This window comes from Vombatus ursinus, unplaced genomic scaffold (assembly GCF_900497805.2).
Source record: "Vombatus ursinus unplaced genomic scaffold, bare-nosed wombat genome assembly UNPS02011431.1, whole genome shotgun sequence".
Lineage (NCBI taxonomy): Eukaryota > Metazoa > Chordata > Mammalia > Diprotodontia > Vombatidae > Vombatus > Vombatus ursinus.
Genome location: NW_020951209.1, coordinates 4,390,160 through 4,408,160, shown reverse-complemented (window position 1 = coordinate 4,408,160; position 18,001 = coordinate 4,390,160). Strand labels below are relative to the sequence as shown.

Below are 18,001 nucleotides of genomic sequence, written 5' to 3'. Positions count from 1 at the left end.
GCCTTTGGGATACAAAAAGAGGCACAATTACATACTATTGGCGGAAAGATAACATTTTCACACATGGATCAATACCAGGTAATCTGGGGAGAGAGAAAACACTAACATAGAGGAAGATTGGGTAAGACTTTTTATAGGATATGGCTTCCAAGTTAAGCCTTGAAGAAATCTAAGGGTTCTAACAATGAGGAGGTGAGAAAGGAGTGTGTATCAGGCTTACAGGATGGCTCACTCCAAGTCACAGAAGTGAAAAATGGAATGTCAGACATAAGTACAGCAAGTATGGCAGTATAACTAGAATATAGAGAAGGGAAAATGTGAAACAAGTCTAGAAAAGTTAGGTTGAATCCAGATTGTGAAGGACTTTCAATGCTAACTAGAGTTTGGTTTAAACTAGAGGCACTTAGGAGCCATTGACGAGGAAGGGATTTGGTCTTGACATCTGCCTGAAGAAGATATTTGTGTTAGCTGTGTTGATAAGAAAGAGAGTGTCCAAAGTAGGACAACCGGAATGGTGAAAGTTCTTGGGATTTTGTTCTATAAAAATTGCTTGAAGGAATCGTAAATGTCTAGACTGAGGGAGAATTAGATGGTGCAAAATAGTGTCTTAAAATATGTGAGAGTTGTCCTATAGAGGAGGGATTAGTCATGTTTTACTAGGCCCCAGATTAGCTAGGAATAATAGCTAAAAGTTGAAGGGATGGACAAATTTTGGGTGATGTAAGGACAACTTCCTAATGTTTAGAACTTTCTAAGGCACTGCTTCAGGATGTGGTGGGTTCCCCTGGCTGAAAGCCTTCAAACAGGGAAGGTTGTAGAAAGGATTCTTGCTCACTCACTCACTCACTCACTTCACTGAGTTTTCTTTCAATGCTGAGATGCTGTAATTCTTTTGATGTTCTCTTGGAATTGTACAGAAAGACAGCAGCAAGAACCTTGAAGGCATGATGAGAAAAAATATGTATTAATAGAAAAACTGGTCCACTATGAAAAGGAATGTCAGTCTGGAAAAGAGATATGGAATTACCAAATTTATGGTGTTTATCATTTTCTACAGTGTTCCACTCATCTCTTTAGTAATTACATTTACTTACATTTATGCAAGAAATAGGAGACTTCAGCTTATTCTGTTGATGTAAAACATATAACCAGGAGGTATAATAGTCAGTTAAGAAGTGTTTATCAAGCACCTGCTATATGCCAAACCTGAGTAAAGTGCTGGGAACACAAAAATAGGAAAAACGAAACAAAAGCAATCTTTGCCTTTAAGTAATATGCATACTAAGGAGAGACAACATGTAAATCACCAGGTATATCATTGAAATGATAATTGGCAGCTGGTGAGATCTAAATATAGATGGAGAAGAGAAGGCTCAGGAAAGAGCTTTAAGAGATGCCCCCAGTTAGGGGGCATGACACGGATAAAGAACCGACAAAGGAAACTGAGAAGGATTATTCAGATAGATAGAAGGAGGACCAGGAAAGAACAATGTCACACAAAAAAAACAACATAGCAAAAAGGGAATAAAGTTTGACTCCTCTCACAACACTTGTGAGAGCTCTCCACATGCAGATTTCCATATTGTTTAAAAACTCCTCGTGGGAACCTTTGGAGCTTTTCATCTATATCTTTTAATCATTTTTATAAATTCATCTATGGTGATTTAATAGATAATGGAACAGCCATGGTTTCCCAAAAGTATGTCCAGCATCAGTTGACACCACAAAGGGATATGAATATCTTCCTACCCAGCCTGTTTTATTCTCACATAGAAAGAAATGTGAGATGTGTACATTTAGAGACACCTCCACTTCAAATGTGCATGCGGACCATTTGTGCCCAACCTGTGGTAGAGCCTTCTGAGCTCATATTGGTCTGATCAGCCACAGTCCGACACACTGTGCCTCGACCCCAACAAAGTGTCGTCATTTTGGTCCTTTTAGATAACAAAGGACAACCACCACTATTCTCACGTGCATCTTCCCAGAATTTACAAAATTTGACAATTTATAGGAGCTTTATCTTTACTAAGACACCAACTCTGTCATTTGCAACAACAAAGGGAAGACTAGGATCTTCTCTCTCTCTTTCCTTTTTTTTACATTTTTATTTAAAGTTTTGAGTTCCAAATTCCATCCCTCCTTCCCTCCCCTAACTTTTCACTGAGACAATAAGCATCTAATATAGGTTATATCTGTGCAATTATGTAAAATATTTCCATGTTAGTCACTTTGTACCAGAAGACACAAATAAAAGAAAAAATGAAAGAGAAAAGTGAAATATAGCATGCTTTAGCCTGTATTCAGACTGTAACAGTTCTTTCTCTGGAGGCGGATAATATGCTTCATCATTAGTCCTTTGGGATTGTCTTGGATCATTGTATGGCTGAGAATAGCCAAGTCATTCACAGTTTTTTATCAAACAATATTGCTGTTACTGTGTGCAACATTCTTCTGATTCTGTTCATTTCACTAAGCATCAGTTCATGTAAGTCTTTCCAGGTTTTTCTGAAATCATCCTGCTTGTCATTTCTTCTAGCACAGTAATATTCCTTTACAATCACATACTCCAGCTTGTTTAACCATTGCCCAGTTGATAGTCATAGGATCATCTTTTTATGGAGTTACTGAGTTGATGATTGATTTATCATGGGGACAGCACATTATAAAGTGTGCTTCAGTTTGCTGGAAAGTGCTGAGGACACTAAGGAATCTTAAGAATTGGGATGAAATTGAGAGACCTCACTTTGGATGACCTGCATTTTAAAATGAAGCAGGAGGTAAAGTTATCTAACTTACTGGTGGATCTTCAGGAGAGCAAAAAGTTTAAAATAGTGACTGAATAACTGGTAATACCTATTCTATATAGGACCCCAAGTTAATCCTAATGAAAAGTAAAAAATAAGACATAAGTATCATTAAGGAGCAGGTTGTGTTCACAAAAGGCTAGAATACTAGCCATAACGTGAAAATGCAATGAGTGATACAAATTACCATGTTAGTTTATAGAAGGGATAAGTCATTTCTTACTAGGGGTGTCAGGGAAACCTTCATAAAGAAACATGTTTTGAGCTGGGTCCTGAGTGATGAGTGGGACAGGCTGAGTTGATGTCAAGAGCATTCTAGGAGAAAGGAATTATGGCAGGAATGAAAATTCCTTGGAATCAAACATTGCCTTCTCAAGGAGATCCTCTTTTAAAATATACATGTCAATATGATGACTCAGGAAAACAATTAACATGATTAATTTGAAAGTTTGATCCTCCACATTTTGAAGGTATTTTGGTGCTGTGGGGAGTTAGGGAGGCATGATACTGTTCAGTTCAACAAGACACTGTTCTAGACACAAGATAGAACATGTACACAGTAAGTAGATACAAAGTAATATTTTAAGAAAAAGAGATGGTACTACTCTAGGTTGATCAGAAAAGGCTTGTGCTTTGAGGTAAACTAGGAATTCCATGAGGCAAGTTCAATTGAGATGGATAGTTAGGAGACAGACCTAGAAAGACAAAGCCCTGTTGAGGCAAGACTTTGAGATGCCATCCCCTGGTTGGGCAATGGGGGATTAGGGAGAGATGGACACCTTAGACTTTCTGTGAGCAGGAGAAATCTCATTCCATACTACAGGGGAGAAATTTCATTCCACAACATACCAGAAAAAAGTTTGATCTGTCCTTTGGAATCTGTCCCATCCCTATCCCCACAATGGTTGACATTCAACCCTCAACTAACTCACAAGCCCTGGGACAATGTGAGTGGTGTGGGAAGAGAGAAGGCCAGTGGAGACATTCAGAAAGACATGTCCAGGGAAAGGGGTACCAGGACAATGGTACAACTGTACCCAAGGGTACAAGTCCAAAGCCAAGTGAGAGTATGAGTGGTTGTACAATATGATGTAGGGCTAATGAAGCATCACAAAGTACCAGGACAATGAGGAATATGTATTCCTCACCAATTACTCCACCCTAATTATAGCTCTGTTTCTATGGTTTGTAGCAAGAAAAAGAATGGTGGAAATGTTAGAAAGAGAAAGAAAGAAAATACAGATACTTGCAAGGTAGTAGAACGCTTGAACCTTTCTCAAAAGATACTGTCAGTGCAAGTCTGGATTAATTGTGTCAAAATAAACAGTTATATTAGTGATTCTAAAAAGTTTTGTACTGCCACTAAATAGCAACAATCATAGCTACAGTTTCCCATTATATTTGAAGTATATATATATATATATATATATATACATATATTTGAAATCAATGTCAAGTTCATCCTCTTACCCTTTTCTCCTCAAAGTTAAATCTATTCAATTGCTTGCATTTTTCCTTACTGACCCTATCCTTAACCCACACCGAACAGTTATCTTCCACATATAGCACTGATTTTTGGGAAAATAAGTGTTTGTGTAGAAGTACATATAATATGGCAATCCCTCAAAATAAGGGGCCCAAGGTTGTAGAAAACTCCAACCTCATTATGGCAAAAATTTTCTCATCCTACAGGTTAATTTGTATGTCCCAATGAGAGGAAAATACAGTGAGGGCAATGCCTTGAAGGATTCAGTTTTGCTCTCACTAAGATCATTCTGGTACTATTTAAGTGACAGTCTTTTAGTGAGGTTATCAGGAGAGGATGGGTTGTGTAGATGGTATGTAATATAGCTACTTGTTATTCACAGTCCTACAAAACTCTGAAAGACTAGTTTGGGATTAAGACTGATGTGGGAATTCACATTTATTTTATGCCAGGAATTCCCAGCCTGTGGGAAAGCAATGGAGTTATTTCAAGGGGTCTACCTTATTAAATGAGTCAGTATTATGAGCAAGCAAACAGACCTTTTGTAGACAGAATAAATATTATCTCCAAAAATGTATGTTGCTATTCTAAATATATGTAGCTATTGTGATTAATAAATTATAAACTCATTTATAAGTGTTACTGTTCATACTAGCTTTTTGTCATGGGTTTTCTCAATCAATGGATCAACTAGTAATAATACTATTATTATTCAGAGGGATCTGTGAAATGCCTGGGCATTAAAAAAAATTGGAAACATGGCTTTAAATACTTCCTAATAGTGTGGCTCCAACACTCCACATCAGGTCATGAAATATTTAACTTTCCCAGGTTTGAAGCTGGACCATATTAGATCCTCACCCCAGCCTTTCCTACTCCAAGATCAATATTGCTGTTCTAAACTCCAATAAGAGTTTTGCTCTATGATAATTTGTGGAGAACTTCACGCAGAATAGGTCATTCTGCTTCTTCAAAAGGAAAGAAAGAAGGAATGAAGGATGGAAGGAAAGAATGAAAGAAGAGTAAAAGGAGAGAGCAAGAGAGAGAATTGGTTTTTTGGAAAGATACATGTAATGGAATGCCTCTGTCACTCACTGGAGATAAGAAAAAAGGAAGAATTCATTCCATCTGTTTCCGCACTCAAAGTTCCTTTTCCTCTGTGTCCAAGGCCAGTATATCTCTGAGTATCCATGGGAGGACTTCCTGAAAGAGGCATAATATATCCAGTCTGTAGTTGACTCCTCTGTACTTATGAGAAGCAAAAGTAAAGAAGAATCGAGAAAGAGAGACATTGATCTTGGAACTGTGAAGGTGGTCTGTGCTTTCTGGTGTGGCAGTCTATGCTAAGCACTATAATCCAGCAAAGGAAAAGACATGCAGGATGAAGATGGATATATCACGTTAAATTTTAAATCAAGAACATCAGCTATAACTTCAGGACTTCCAGGTAGGAATTAAAATATCCTTGGTTGTTCTAAGAGCCAGCAGATTGAGATTATTCTAATTCTAGCAGTAATTGAGGAAAGCCCCCATCCCATTTAAAAAAAAGTGTCATCTATATACTTCTATGGATATGCCTATGTTATGCCTCTATGTCTATATAGGCAGCATGATATAGAGAGCTGGCCTCAAAGCCAAGAACTGAGTCACTTCTCACTTCTTACATGTCCGGGTTATATGAGAATTAAGAGGTAACCTCTTAGTACTCTAGTCATCCCTCCTAAATTGTGAAGAAAATGCCCACTTGCTTTGGTAGAAGGAGTTTTCTCACCTGAGAGTTCCCTATACCAATGAAATCACAGGCCCCATCTCTAGATTTACAATAAGGTGTATATGTGTAGTGAGTCTGTGTGTGTGTGTGTGCATGTGTGTGTGTGTTTAGTAGAAATAGTGTGGTATAGTGGGTAAAGGACTGGACTTGGAATGAGGAACACCTAAGGTCCTGTCTCAGACATTAGACTAGCTGTGTAATGCTGTGCAAGTCACTTAACTTTTCTAAGCATTAATTTCCTCAACTATAAAATGAGAATAACAATAGCAACTACCTTACAGAGTATTGTGAGAATCAAATCAAATTTATATATATTATGTATATATGTATGTATAATATGTATATACACATACATATATGTATATGTATATACATACACGCATACATGTATGTGTGTATGTCTGTGTACATACATAAACGCATGTGTGTGTATAGTGATACACACATGCACACACATATATATGTATACATATATGTATAGTTCTTTGCAAAATTTAAGGCATTGTGTAATTGTGAGCTATTTTTTCCCAGTCAAATAATGCGCCAGAGCCCAGAAGTTATGTAGTGTCCAGATATGGGGCACAGGGACAGACTCATTTGCAAGATAGCTAAAAAGATAAGGGAAGACAGTGAGACCATTGAGAGAGGTGATCATAGGATCAAAGAGTCAGAGCTGGAAGGTATCTTTGAGGTCCCGTGATCATGTGTATATTATTTGTCTGAGAAGCATATTATTTAGTTAATGCAAAGTGCTTGAGAGCAGGGACTATTTTGTTTCTAACCCCTCATTTTACAAATGAAATTGAAATGCAGGGAGATTAAGGGATTGTCCGAGGTCGCATTGGTAGTAAATTGCAGAGCCAAAATCTGAACCCACGTTTGGTTCTAAAACCAAATCTTCTTGTTCCACCTCACAACATTGGTAGCTGTCTCCTCTCTCTATGCATCCAGAAAATATCGATGATTCCCTTGTGATTGCCTAATAAGTTCTACTCTACCCAACCTAAAATCAACTTTGAGGATATCTTGTTTTTTTTTTCCTTTTTGGTGAGGCAATCGGGGTTAAGTGACTTGCCCAGGGTCACACAGCTAGTAAGTGTCAAGTGTCAGAAACCGGATTTGAACTCAGGTCCTCCCGACTCCAAGGCCAGAGTTCTATACTGTGCCACCTAGCCGCCCCAAGATATCTTATTATTAAGGGGAAATGAAGCCTACTTACCAGAGAGAGGAATGTGTGGGAATGATCAGAGATTCATACTGGGGAGCAATTCCCTTCACTCTTGGCTTAGCTTTAGTGACATCCCTATTGATGAGACCCAGGACAGGAGAAGATGAAAGAAACCTCTAGGTAACTAAAGATGTAGGATAGCTCCCCCTTTCTTCTGTTAATCCAATAATCAGCAGTTTCAGCCCATGTCATAGATGCAAGGTTAAGAGGAAAGGTAAAGGCAGAACACAGGAGAACAGCATATCCTGGAGATGGGTTGGAAAAGCTGATAAACAAGAAGTAAGAGACAGGCTTGGTCTTGGAAGCTGCCTCTATTTCTGGTCGGCTCCTGGGAAGGTACGGAGGAGCCCCTAGCCTGTGTTTCCAGGAGGTGCATGCTGTTCTCTGACTCTCCTCTCCTGCTGGTTGCCCATAGTCGAACCCAATGTTTCTCCTCTGTGGCGTCCAATGGCTCTAACGCTGCTGTTCCTGTGCCTAGGGATGGCAGCTGGTCTGGTGACTCTAGGAATAATGTGTAAGTGTCAATTGGCCCCCAAGATTGGGATGGGAAAAAAAAGTCCTAACTTACAACTCACCTGCTTAGATAGCCTTACAATACCCATTTACACCCCGTCATAGGGACTTTACCTCTGAAGAACTTCTCACCATGCTTAAGCTCTTTTGGAGAAGCAAGATCCCAAACACCAAGAAAATGAAAATAGAGGGTTTTTCAGCCCTAATTTACATGAAATAGTATGATTCCAGAGATCTAGTGGCGAAAGTGTTACTCCTTCTTGTTCCTATTTAACTTTTTGTTGTTGTTCAGTCATGTCCAACCCCACTTTAGGGTTTTCTCAGCAAAGATATTGGAATGGTTTGCCATTTTCTTCTCCAGCTAATTTTACAAATGAGGGACAAATGAGGCAAACAGGGTTAAGTGACTTGCCCAGGGTCATACAGCAAGTAAGTGTCTGAGGTCAGATTTAAACTCATGAAGATCAGTCTTTCTGCTTCCAAGCTCTACTGCATCATCTGGCTGCCCATTTTTTTAGACTTTCTCTTATTTATTCATCAATTTTCTAGTGTCAGAATGGATTAATTAAAGAGCTAGTGAGTTCCCTTAAAGTGGAAGCTGGATGACTATTTACTAGTGGACTTAGGCAGGGGATTTCTGGAAGAATGGATCGGACCGGATAACCTTTGAATTGCTTTTTAACTCTGAGATTTCATTATTTTACCCCCAGAAGGCATGCTGCCAAAATTCTGGTCTATTGAGTAAATACTCATGAGATATTTGTTAGTTAGTAAGTTAGATTGATTTTCTGGAATTGAATCTGTCATGGGGAGCAACAGTAGTCATCTACCTCCCTTACTCTGGTTCATGGCAACCGGAGTCAGGAAATACTTTAATATGCTGTAAATTCTTCTTGGAGAGCAGACACAGTTTGACTTTTGTCTTTGTCCTCAGCACCAAGCACAGTGCTTGTCACAGGCTAAGTGCCCTACAAATGTTTGTTGATTGGTTTATCTGTTTTGTAGAGTTCATTTGATTCTTAACTCTTCACTCTGGATCTCTTTCATAGAATCTCACAAGAGGAAGAAACTCCAGGAGCCATCTAAGTCATCTAGGGGTACGGTGGATAAGACACTGAGCCTACAGCCAGGAAGACTTGAGTTCAAATTTGACTTCAGAAATTGATCAAGTCATTTAACCTCTGTTTGACTTAGTTTCTTCATCTGTAAAAATGGGGATAATAATAGCAATCACCTCCCAGGGTTGTTGTGAGGATCAAATGTGATAATATTTATAAAGCACTTTGCAAACTTAGCTAAAGTTATAATTGTTAGCCCTAGCCTGGTTGAGAATCCCCTCTACAAAGCCATGCACCTTTGCTTGACAGCTTATAGTGAGATGGAATCTAATAACTTCCAAGGCAAGCCATTCTACTTTTGTGCAAGTCTAATTAATAAGAGGAGCAGTTGGGTAGTGCAGTGGATAGAACACCAAGCTTGGAGTCAGGAACATTCATCTTCCTGAGTTCAAATCTGGCCTCAGACGCTTACTAGCTGTGTGACCCTTAGCAAGTCACTTAATCCTGTTTGCCTCAGTTTTCTCATCTGTAAAATGAATTGGAGAAGGAAATGGCAAACCAGACCCCAAATGGGGTCATGAAGAGTCAGACATGACTGAAGTGACTGAACAGCAACAATTAATAAGTTTTTCCTTACTTATTGACTAAATTTTCCTCCTTGCAATTTTCACTCAGTGCTCTTAGCTGGAGTAGGCAAAGCAGGCTAATCTCCTTCACACACTTGAAAATATCTATCACAAAGGCCCTTCATCATTGCAGCCCTCTCATCTGGACTCTCTAAAATTTATCAAGGTCTTTCTTAAAATATGGTGCCCAAAATTGAACAAAATATTCCAGATGTGTTCCAATCAGGGCAGGGAACAATGGAGTTATCAGATATTTTGTTAACGCTTGTTAACTAGATTATCTGATGACTTGAGTAACAGTTGTGTTATGTTCCAGACTTCCTCTCTTCATCCCTTAATCCCTCTACAGAACTCTCTGCCCTATATGTGTGTTATAAATTATCCGGGGATCAACAACTATTGGATTCATAGAAAGGCCTTTGATTCGTTACAAACTAACATTATTAAATTTCTTTCACCTCCCCCTTCCCAGACCCCCCAGTCTTCCAACAACAAGATTACCTTCCTACCCAGGATGGAAATCTCTCAGAGATTCTCCAGAAAGTAGCAAAAAACTTCTGTCAAGAGCTTATTCAAAAGTCTGCGGGTAAGTGTATCTGGGGACTCATTGCCTTTTTCTTGGTCCATCCCCTCCCTCTCTGCCAGATATCATCTTTGGAGTCTTGAGATCTGAGAAGAGAGACTCCAATATCGAGAGAGTCAGAAACCATAGCTGACTGAAGAGGTACCTTTGCTCTGGCTTCTACTATAGGTCACAAATGTAACCCCTGTGACACCAACTGGAGATATCATGGAGATAGATGCTATGGTTTCTTCAGACACAATCTGACATGGGCACAGAGTAAACGATATTGTGCTGAAAGGAATGCCACTCTTCTGAAGATACTCAACCAGGATACTTTGGTAAGGAGATTGAACTCTCATCCCACGTCAGAGGAATTGCCATAATGAGTACTCTAGGAAGACTGTGAAAAGACTCCAAATGGTTAGGTTAGCATGCTGACTCCCTTGATTCCTCAAAATGTGACCTGCCTAAAAAGTGTAGGATGTTCTTGAGAAACTGGTAAACGATATCCTCTCACTCTGCCTGGAACTGCTGAAGCTTCTACAAGGAAATCTTTCTTGGCATTTAGAGACTTTCTCTTTTCCAGTTTCTCTCCAGTTAGGTAACACAGAAGATGCTTTGAAACTCCCAAATCACTTAATAGGGGAATAGAGTGAACATTTATCACCTGTATTTCTATAAACTCTTTTGAGTTTCTGTAAAAATCTTCAAGGCTAAAGTTAGGGGAGAGATACCTACCTGAAAAATATATACACATGCATACATACATATACATATATATCTGAGGAATAAAATATTATTCCCAGTGACTGAAAGTTATACAGAAGAAAATTTCAACCAAATATGAGGAGAGAGGATCCTAAGACAAAGCAGGTTGAAAATGAAATGAGGCCAGCTTGGTGGAGAAATAGGGATAGAAAGAGAAATAGAAAGAGAGGGCAAAAAATGAACACTTATTGGGAATGACTTAGACACAATTTGTACTTCAGTTAAGGATTGGATTCAGTAACTTCTAAGGTCTCTTCTGCCTCTGGGATTAATTCCAACAATAAGGACACAAAAAGTATATTTGCAGAAGCTAAGTAGCAAAGCAGATAGAGCACCAGCCCTGGAGTTAGTAGGACCTGAGTTCAAATCTAGCCTCAGATACTTATGTGACCCTGGGTAAGTCACGTAACTCCAATTGCCAAAAAAAAAAAAAGTGGATTAAGTAGTTCTATAATGAATGGTGAACTAAAGTCGTATTTTTGAGGGTTTTTTGATTTTTTGGTTTTGTTTTGTTTTGGAAAGAAAAAGGCTTTTGTGTCAGAAAAAAAAAAGACACCCACCAGGTTGTGAAGGGCAGCCCATTGTCACTTATATCTTGTTTCTTGTAAGTGATTGTGGATGGTAGGACAGTAACTTCAGATATCAGATACCTGCCAGATAACCTGTGACATATTTCATTATTATGAGATTTTCCTTTGCCCTTCTGTCACTTTGTCTCTACAAGAATAAAGGACAAACAGCAACCTCTGTGGGTAGAGAAGGAGTTGCCCACTAGGGACCAAACTTCCAGGTAGGCAACATAGCTTTCTTTCTTTCTTTCTTTCTTTCTTTCTTTCTTTCTTTCTTTCTTTCTTTCTCTCTTTCTTTCTCTCTTTCTTTTTCTTCCTTCCTTCCTTCCTTTCTTTCTTCTTTTCTTTCCTTTCTTTCCTCTCTCTCTACGTAGGATATCCCACCCTTACCTGCCTGTGCTCTGCCCAAAGAGAATATAAATTTTAATCTCTGAAACTTTTTTTGTTTTGGTTTTTTTCTCTTAAAGACTAGCCTTATCCCCAAATCACTCAAGCCCTACTCAGTCACTGTTTGGGCCCTGTTTGACTCAGAACGAAAGTAAATTACAATTCTTTCTGCTTTGGCCAAACACCCTGAGGGTCTTTCCCTTCCAGATCTATTTTTTTTTAAAGAGGCCATTCTTTGCCTCATTTTTTATTAATCCTTAATCACTGAATAGGCTTTACCTCAGCCAAACTGAGACCTGTTAAAAACCTTAGCTTGAAAAGGCCAAGGTCTCCCACTGCATCCAGGGCCATCTTCAGGCATCCTGATCTATATCTTGCCACTGGACCCAGATGTCTCCAGAGAACAAAGTGAGACTGGTAACTCTACACTGCCCTCCCTCACTTAAATCCAATTCCCTTGAATGTCATGGCATCACCTCCCTGACGTCACGGTCCTCTTTGAGAACAAAGGACAAACAACAACAACATAGTCACCACCCTAGTTCAGGCCCCCATCCCCTCTTTACTGGATTATTGCAATAATCTCCCTAATTCAAGTAGCTCTCCATTCCAATCCATTCTGTACTCAGCCGCCAAAGTGATTTTTCTAAAGCCAGGTGAAACCATTGTATCCTACCACCTAATTCAAAAAGTATTCAAGCCTCAACCACAAAACATGCCTTTACTTTCATCCTATCTAGCATCTATCTTGCTAACTTAATTCCATTTTGTTCTTGTACTCTACCTTTGGTGCATAAATTGTGAGAGATCTTCTTACCAACAGACGAGTTATAATAGTATATCGGTTGTGTAGAGTCCTCAGATCATGAGGTCTTTCTCATTCTAAAACCACAAACCTTGGAGCCCTAATAGCCTTCTATAGTCTACTTCATTCAACCTACGAGCTCATTTTTCTGTCTTCCCTATAGTGGAATCTTGCATAACTATCACCACCATGAGTCACTCTAACTAGTAGGGCTTCATATGTCCTCTTTAGGATTTCATCAAGGGAAGAACTTCTTTTATTCGATGGATTGGACTGTCCCGTAGAAACTCTGACGGGATCTGGGTCTGGGAAGATGGTTCACGCCTCTCGGAGAATGTGTAAGTCACTAGACATCTATAATTAAGACACACTTAGGATGCTTTGTTCCTTTGGCATGCTCCAACAATTACACTCCTCCTAACTATTCTCTCATTTTTTCCCTCCACTGCCTGTTACTTTATTCTATCTCTGAGGCAGATAAAACTGGCAAGGTAATATAATGATAGCACCAGAAAACTGTTTCTAGCAGAAATATCTCATGATTAGATCTTGAGGTCTAAAAGATTTCCTAACATTCAAGATCCTCAACAAGGGGGCCCCAACCTATATTATGTCCTCTTGCTCCCTAACATAAGTTTTTTGCTTTAGCCTGGGGTGGGGAACCTGTGGCCTCGAGGCTACATGTGGCCTTCTAGGTCCTCAGGTGCAGCCTTTTGGCTGAGCCCAAGTTTTACAGAACAAATCCTTTTATTAAGGGGATTTGTTCTGTAAAGTTTGGATTCAGTTAAAGGGCCACACCTGAGGACCTGCTTTAGCCTATTTGACCTGTCAGACCATTCTTTCTCACTCTCCTTTGGTAGATTATCATCTATGTCAATAAAACAACCAATAAACATTTATTAAATGCCTACTATGTGCCAGCCAGTGGGCTAAGTCCTGGGGATACAAAAAGAGGCAAAAGATAGCCCCTGCTCTCAAAGAGTTCACAATCTAATAAGAAAGTCAGAAAGCAAATAAATACAAAGAAACTATGTACAGGGTAAGTAGGAAATAACTGAGAGAGGGAAGTAGAATTAAGAGGGGTTGGGAAAGGCTTCCTTGTAGAAGATGAGATTTTAGTTGAGACTTAAAGAAAGTCAGGGAAGGCAGTATGTGGAGTTGAGGAGAGAGAGCATTCCAGCCTGGGGGACAGTCAGAGAAAATGCCTAGGGCTGAGAAAAGGAATGTCTTATTTGTGGAATAACAAGAAGGGCAGTGTCATTGGATTAAGAGTACATGTAGGGGAGTAAGGTATAAGAAGACTGGAAAGATAGAAAGCTATGTTATGAAGGGCTTTGAATTATAAACAGAGGGTTTTATGTTTGATTCTGGAGCCACTAGAATTTATTGGGTAGGAGGGGTGCCATGGTCAGACATGTACTTTAAGAAAATCATTTTAGTGGCTGAATGAAGGATGGATTGGAGTGGGAGAAACTTGAGGCAGACAGATCTGTTAGTAGGTTATTTTGATAGTACCCAAACATGAGGTGATAAGGACCTGTACCAGAGTGATGGCAGTGTCAGAGAGAAAAGGGCATTTTCAAGAGATGCTTCAAAGGTGAAAAAGCTAGGCCTTTGACAATAGCTTGGATATAAGGATATAAGGATCAAGGATGATTGCTAGGTTACAAGCCTTAGGGAATGGAAGGATGGTGTTGCCCTCTACAGTAACAGGGAAAATATGAAGGAGTGAGAGTTTAGGGGGAAAGATAATGAGTTCCATTTTAGACACATTGAGTTTAAGATGTCTACTGGGCAACTAGTTTGAGACGTCTAATAGACAGTTGGAGCTATGAGACTGGAGGTCAACAGAAAGTTTGGGGTAGGATAGGTAGATTTGAAAATCATCAGCATAGAAATGGTCATTAAATCCATGGGAGCTGATGAGATCACCAAATGAAGTAATGTAGAGAGAGAAGAGAAGTGGGTCTAGGACAGAACTCCTTAATGATGAGGATGCGTCCTCAGCCCTCTTTTTTTCTCTCTACATTTTTCCTCTTAGTGATCTCATCAGCTATCATGGGTTAAATTATCATCTTTATTCAGATGATTCCTGGACCTACCCCTAGTTTTTCTTGAGTTTTAGTCCCATGTTACCAAATGCCTTTTGGACATTTGAATTGAATGTCTTCTCAACTCAATATGTTCCAAAGAGAATTCATCATCTTTCCCCCCAAATCCATCCTTTTACCAAACTTCACTCTTACTATCAAGGATACTATCCTTCTGGTCACCCAGACTTGCAACTCTCTTGTTATCCTTGACTTCTCATCCTCACTTAACCCATATAGTAAATCACCTGTCAGATCTTGTGGTTTCTACTTCCACAACATCTGTCACATCTATTCCCTTCTCTCTACCCACACAGTCATGCCCCAGTTCAGGACATCTTCACTCCTCAAAAAGACTATTACGATACTCTGTTAATGAGCCTCCCTGTATAGACATAGTCTTGTCCCAATCCATCTGCCAAAGTGGTTTTCGTAAAGTATAAATCTGATCATTTCATCCCCTACACTCTCTCTCTCTTTCTCTCTCTCTCTCTCTCTCTTCCTCTCTCTGTCTCTCTTCCTCTCTCTCTCTCTCTCCTTTATGGAGTCTTCTTTGATTACCCAGTCCAATCCATAGTCACCTCTGTCTCCCTTGAACTCCTATAACACCTATTTGACATTTCCTGATATCTTGTCTTGTGTTATTCCTTGAATTTTCACTTATCAGCTTCTATTAGCTTGTCTCTTCAATGAGACTAAGCTCTCTGAGGGAAAGGTCTGTGTCTTAAATCTAATCCATAGTTGGTAATTCATATGATTGGTGATCAAATAAATATTTACTCTTTATTTTTTAATTAAGTTGCAGTTTTTATTAACTTTTACCTACCATTTCCTTCCACAGGTTTAAGCTTTTAGGAAATGAAGAAGATCAACATTGTGCTTACTTCCTTAAGGGAAAAATTTATACTTCACTCTGTGAGGACACACGTTACTTAATTTGTGAGCAGAAGGCCAACACAGTGAGGATAGACAAACTGATTTAATGTACTGGAAAAACAAATGGAGAAGAATGACATGTCATTGATAAGCAGCTTGTTGATGGTGGCAAATGAGAAAGTCCTCAACAGAAAGAAAAGACTTTGCCCCTTGGCTTTAACACAGACACAGACACAGACACAGACATAGACACAGATACAGACACGCACACGCACACACACACGCACACGCACACATACTTTTGGCTTATCATCTTCCTGTACCCATAGACACCCTAACTTTCGTGTTCTTCCCAAAATTTTTTTGTGTTTGTTTATTTTCTTGTTTTGCACATAAGCCCTATTCTTAGCCTGTTGACTTTTGTTTTTTCAAACTTGAGTGTTTCTCACTACTTTCTCAACCATCATCATATGTAAATAAATCAGGGCAGGGATTGCTAGTGTCTCATGGATTAAGCACTTGACCAGACTCGGAACACTTCTAGGAGGACAACAAAGTGATTACTACAAAGCATGCTACGGAAAACAGCTTTGAAAGACAACAGAATGCTGATCAATGTTGTGCCCAAGCATGACTTCAGAAGAAATCTAATGATGGAGCAGGCATGCCTGTCTCTTGGCAGAGAGGTGATAGACTAAAAATGAAGAATGGGATGCCTATTTCCCCACGTTGGCCAATGTGGTGATATATTTTGCTTTATTGGACTTATTTGTTACAGGGGAGGATGTCAGTGTGGGCAGGAAACAGTGAAAGCTAACAGAGATGCCCAAAAAAGAACATCAGCAAAATAAAAGAAATACACAGACAAAATCAAAACAAAAAGCACAAAAAGGGAAATAGGACAATTTTGTAACTAATGGTTAAATCTAATGTATGTAGCTATGTAATATGCAAAGTTATGTAAATGCAGAATATAGTTATGTAAATGCAAAACACATAGCTAGCTGAGGAGTGGGGTGGCGCTTGTAGCTAGGTGGTGCAGAGGAGAGTGTGCTGAGCCTAGAGTCAGAAAGACTCATATTTCTGAGTGCAAATCTGGCCTCAGACACTTACTAGCTGTGTGACCCTGGGCAAGTCATCTAACCCTGTTTGCCCCAGTTCATCATCTGTAAAAAATGAGCTGGAGAAGCAAATGGCAAATCACTCCAGTATCTTTGCCAAGAAAACCCCAAACTGGATCATGAAGAGTCAGACATAACTGAACAACAATACCTTTTTAAAGCAATCTATATGTAATAGAAGTTCATGGTTTCACATACAATCTTCCTTATTGTTCTTCTTTGGATGATGGAATATTTCTGTTTGTTGATGATTTTTAAGAGCTTAATAAATAGATGCTGCTCTTATGAAGCACCACCTTTCATGGCAAAATCTTTGCAGGAGTGGGGAACCTGCAGCCTTGAGACTATGTGTTTGCATCCAATCCAAGTTTAAATTCAGTCAAAGGGCCTCATTTGAGGACCTAGAGGGTTACATGTGGCCTTGAGGCTGCTGGTTCCCCACCCCTGCTTTAAGGTCTACTGAAGGACCATCTACCACTTAAATGGCCTTTAAGCCATTGCTGAACAACTCTGTCCCTGGAGAAATGAGAATCCTGGAAGAAGCAGAACTAGAGGATAATGAGAAAAGCAGAAACAGATAGAGAAAAAAATACACCAACCAACATAACACTACTCTGAAGGAGTGAGAAAATATGGGAGGTGAATAGAGACCAGAAATCCCAGGCTTTGCCTTTTCCCTTTGGAAAGACCAAGACTCAGATGTTAACAATTTGCTCTGTAGGGAAGGTCATGCCAAAAGTTTGCAGTTCACAGTGTTTAGAGGTAAACATGAGCAGGAGAAGCACTAGGAACAGAAGTGTAATGGCCCTGATAATGACACTTCAGATAGAGCTCAGATCCTCACAATGGATCAGGGGCATCTGCAAGGTGGCTGAGAGGTCATTACCTTCTTGCATTAACTCTGTCCTAGAGCCAGGGTCAGTAAATACTGAAACTTTCCCATGTACGACCCCACTCAGTGTTTCCAAGGCCATGAGCCAACACCTTCCCTTCCCATGAGCCCCGTCAGGCCAGATATCAAATCCTTGCCGCCTTAGAAGCCTCTGCTGAGGGTCTATTCTGCTTTTCTGAGGAGGCTGACTAGAGAGCTTCCCTTGCTCCTTGTCATTAGAAAACAAAGCACTTTAGTTCTACCCTTTAGTCTTTTAAGCCTTTCCTGGGAAGGAATTATTCATTGGCAATTAATTTCTCTAGTAGCAGTAGTGTGGAAAGGCCTTATCAATTCCAGATTGTAATGAACAAAAGGCTGTGCTCAACCTGCCTGTGAATGTTCCCATGCTGGTGTCCTCCATGTTGCTGCCTGAATGCTACTGAAGCTTACGTTTCTGTTC

At 39.6% G+C, this 18,001-nt stretch overlaps 1 protein-coding gene across 2 annotated transcripts; it reads left to right on the top strand.

Moving 5' to 3' along the window:
• Positions 1-5,498: 5,498 nt before the first annotated feature.
• LOC114038923 (C-type lectin domain family 1 member B-like) lies at positions 5,499-16,646 on the top strand. Of its 2 annotated transcripts, none has more exons than XM_027856452.1 (6): positions 5,499-5,740; positions 7,771-7,806; positions 9,962-10,075; positions 10,241-10,392; positions 12,815-12,921; positions 15,515-16,646. In XM_027856452.1, the coding sequence occupies exons 1-6, from the start codon at positions 5,668-5,670 to the stop codon at positions 15,654-15,656; spliced, it is 624 nt and encodes a 207-aa protein (XP_027712253.1). In that variant the 5' UTR covers positions 5,499-5,667; the 3' UTR covers positions 15,657-16,646. The 2 variants fall into 2 exon arrangements, with proteins under 2 accessions (XP_027712253.1, XP_027712252.1); XM_027856451.1 differs by having other exon boundaries at positions 7,708-7,806.
• The last annotated feature ends 1,355 nt before the right edge of the window (positions 16,647-18,001 follow it).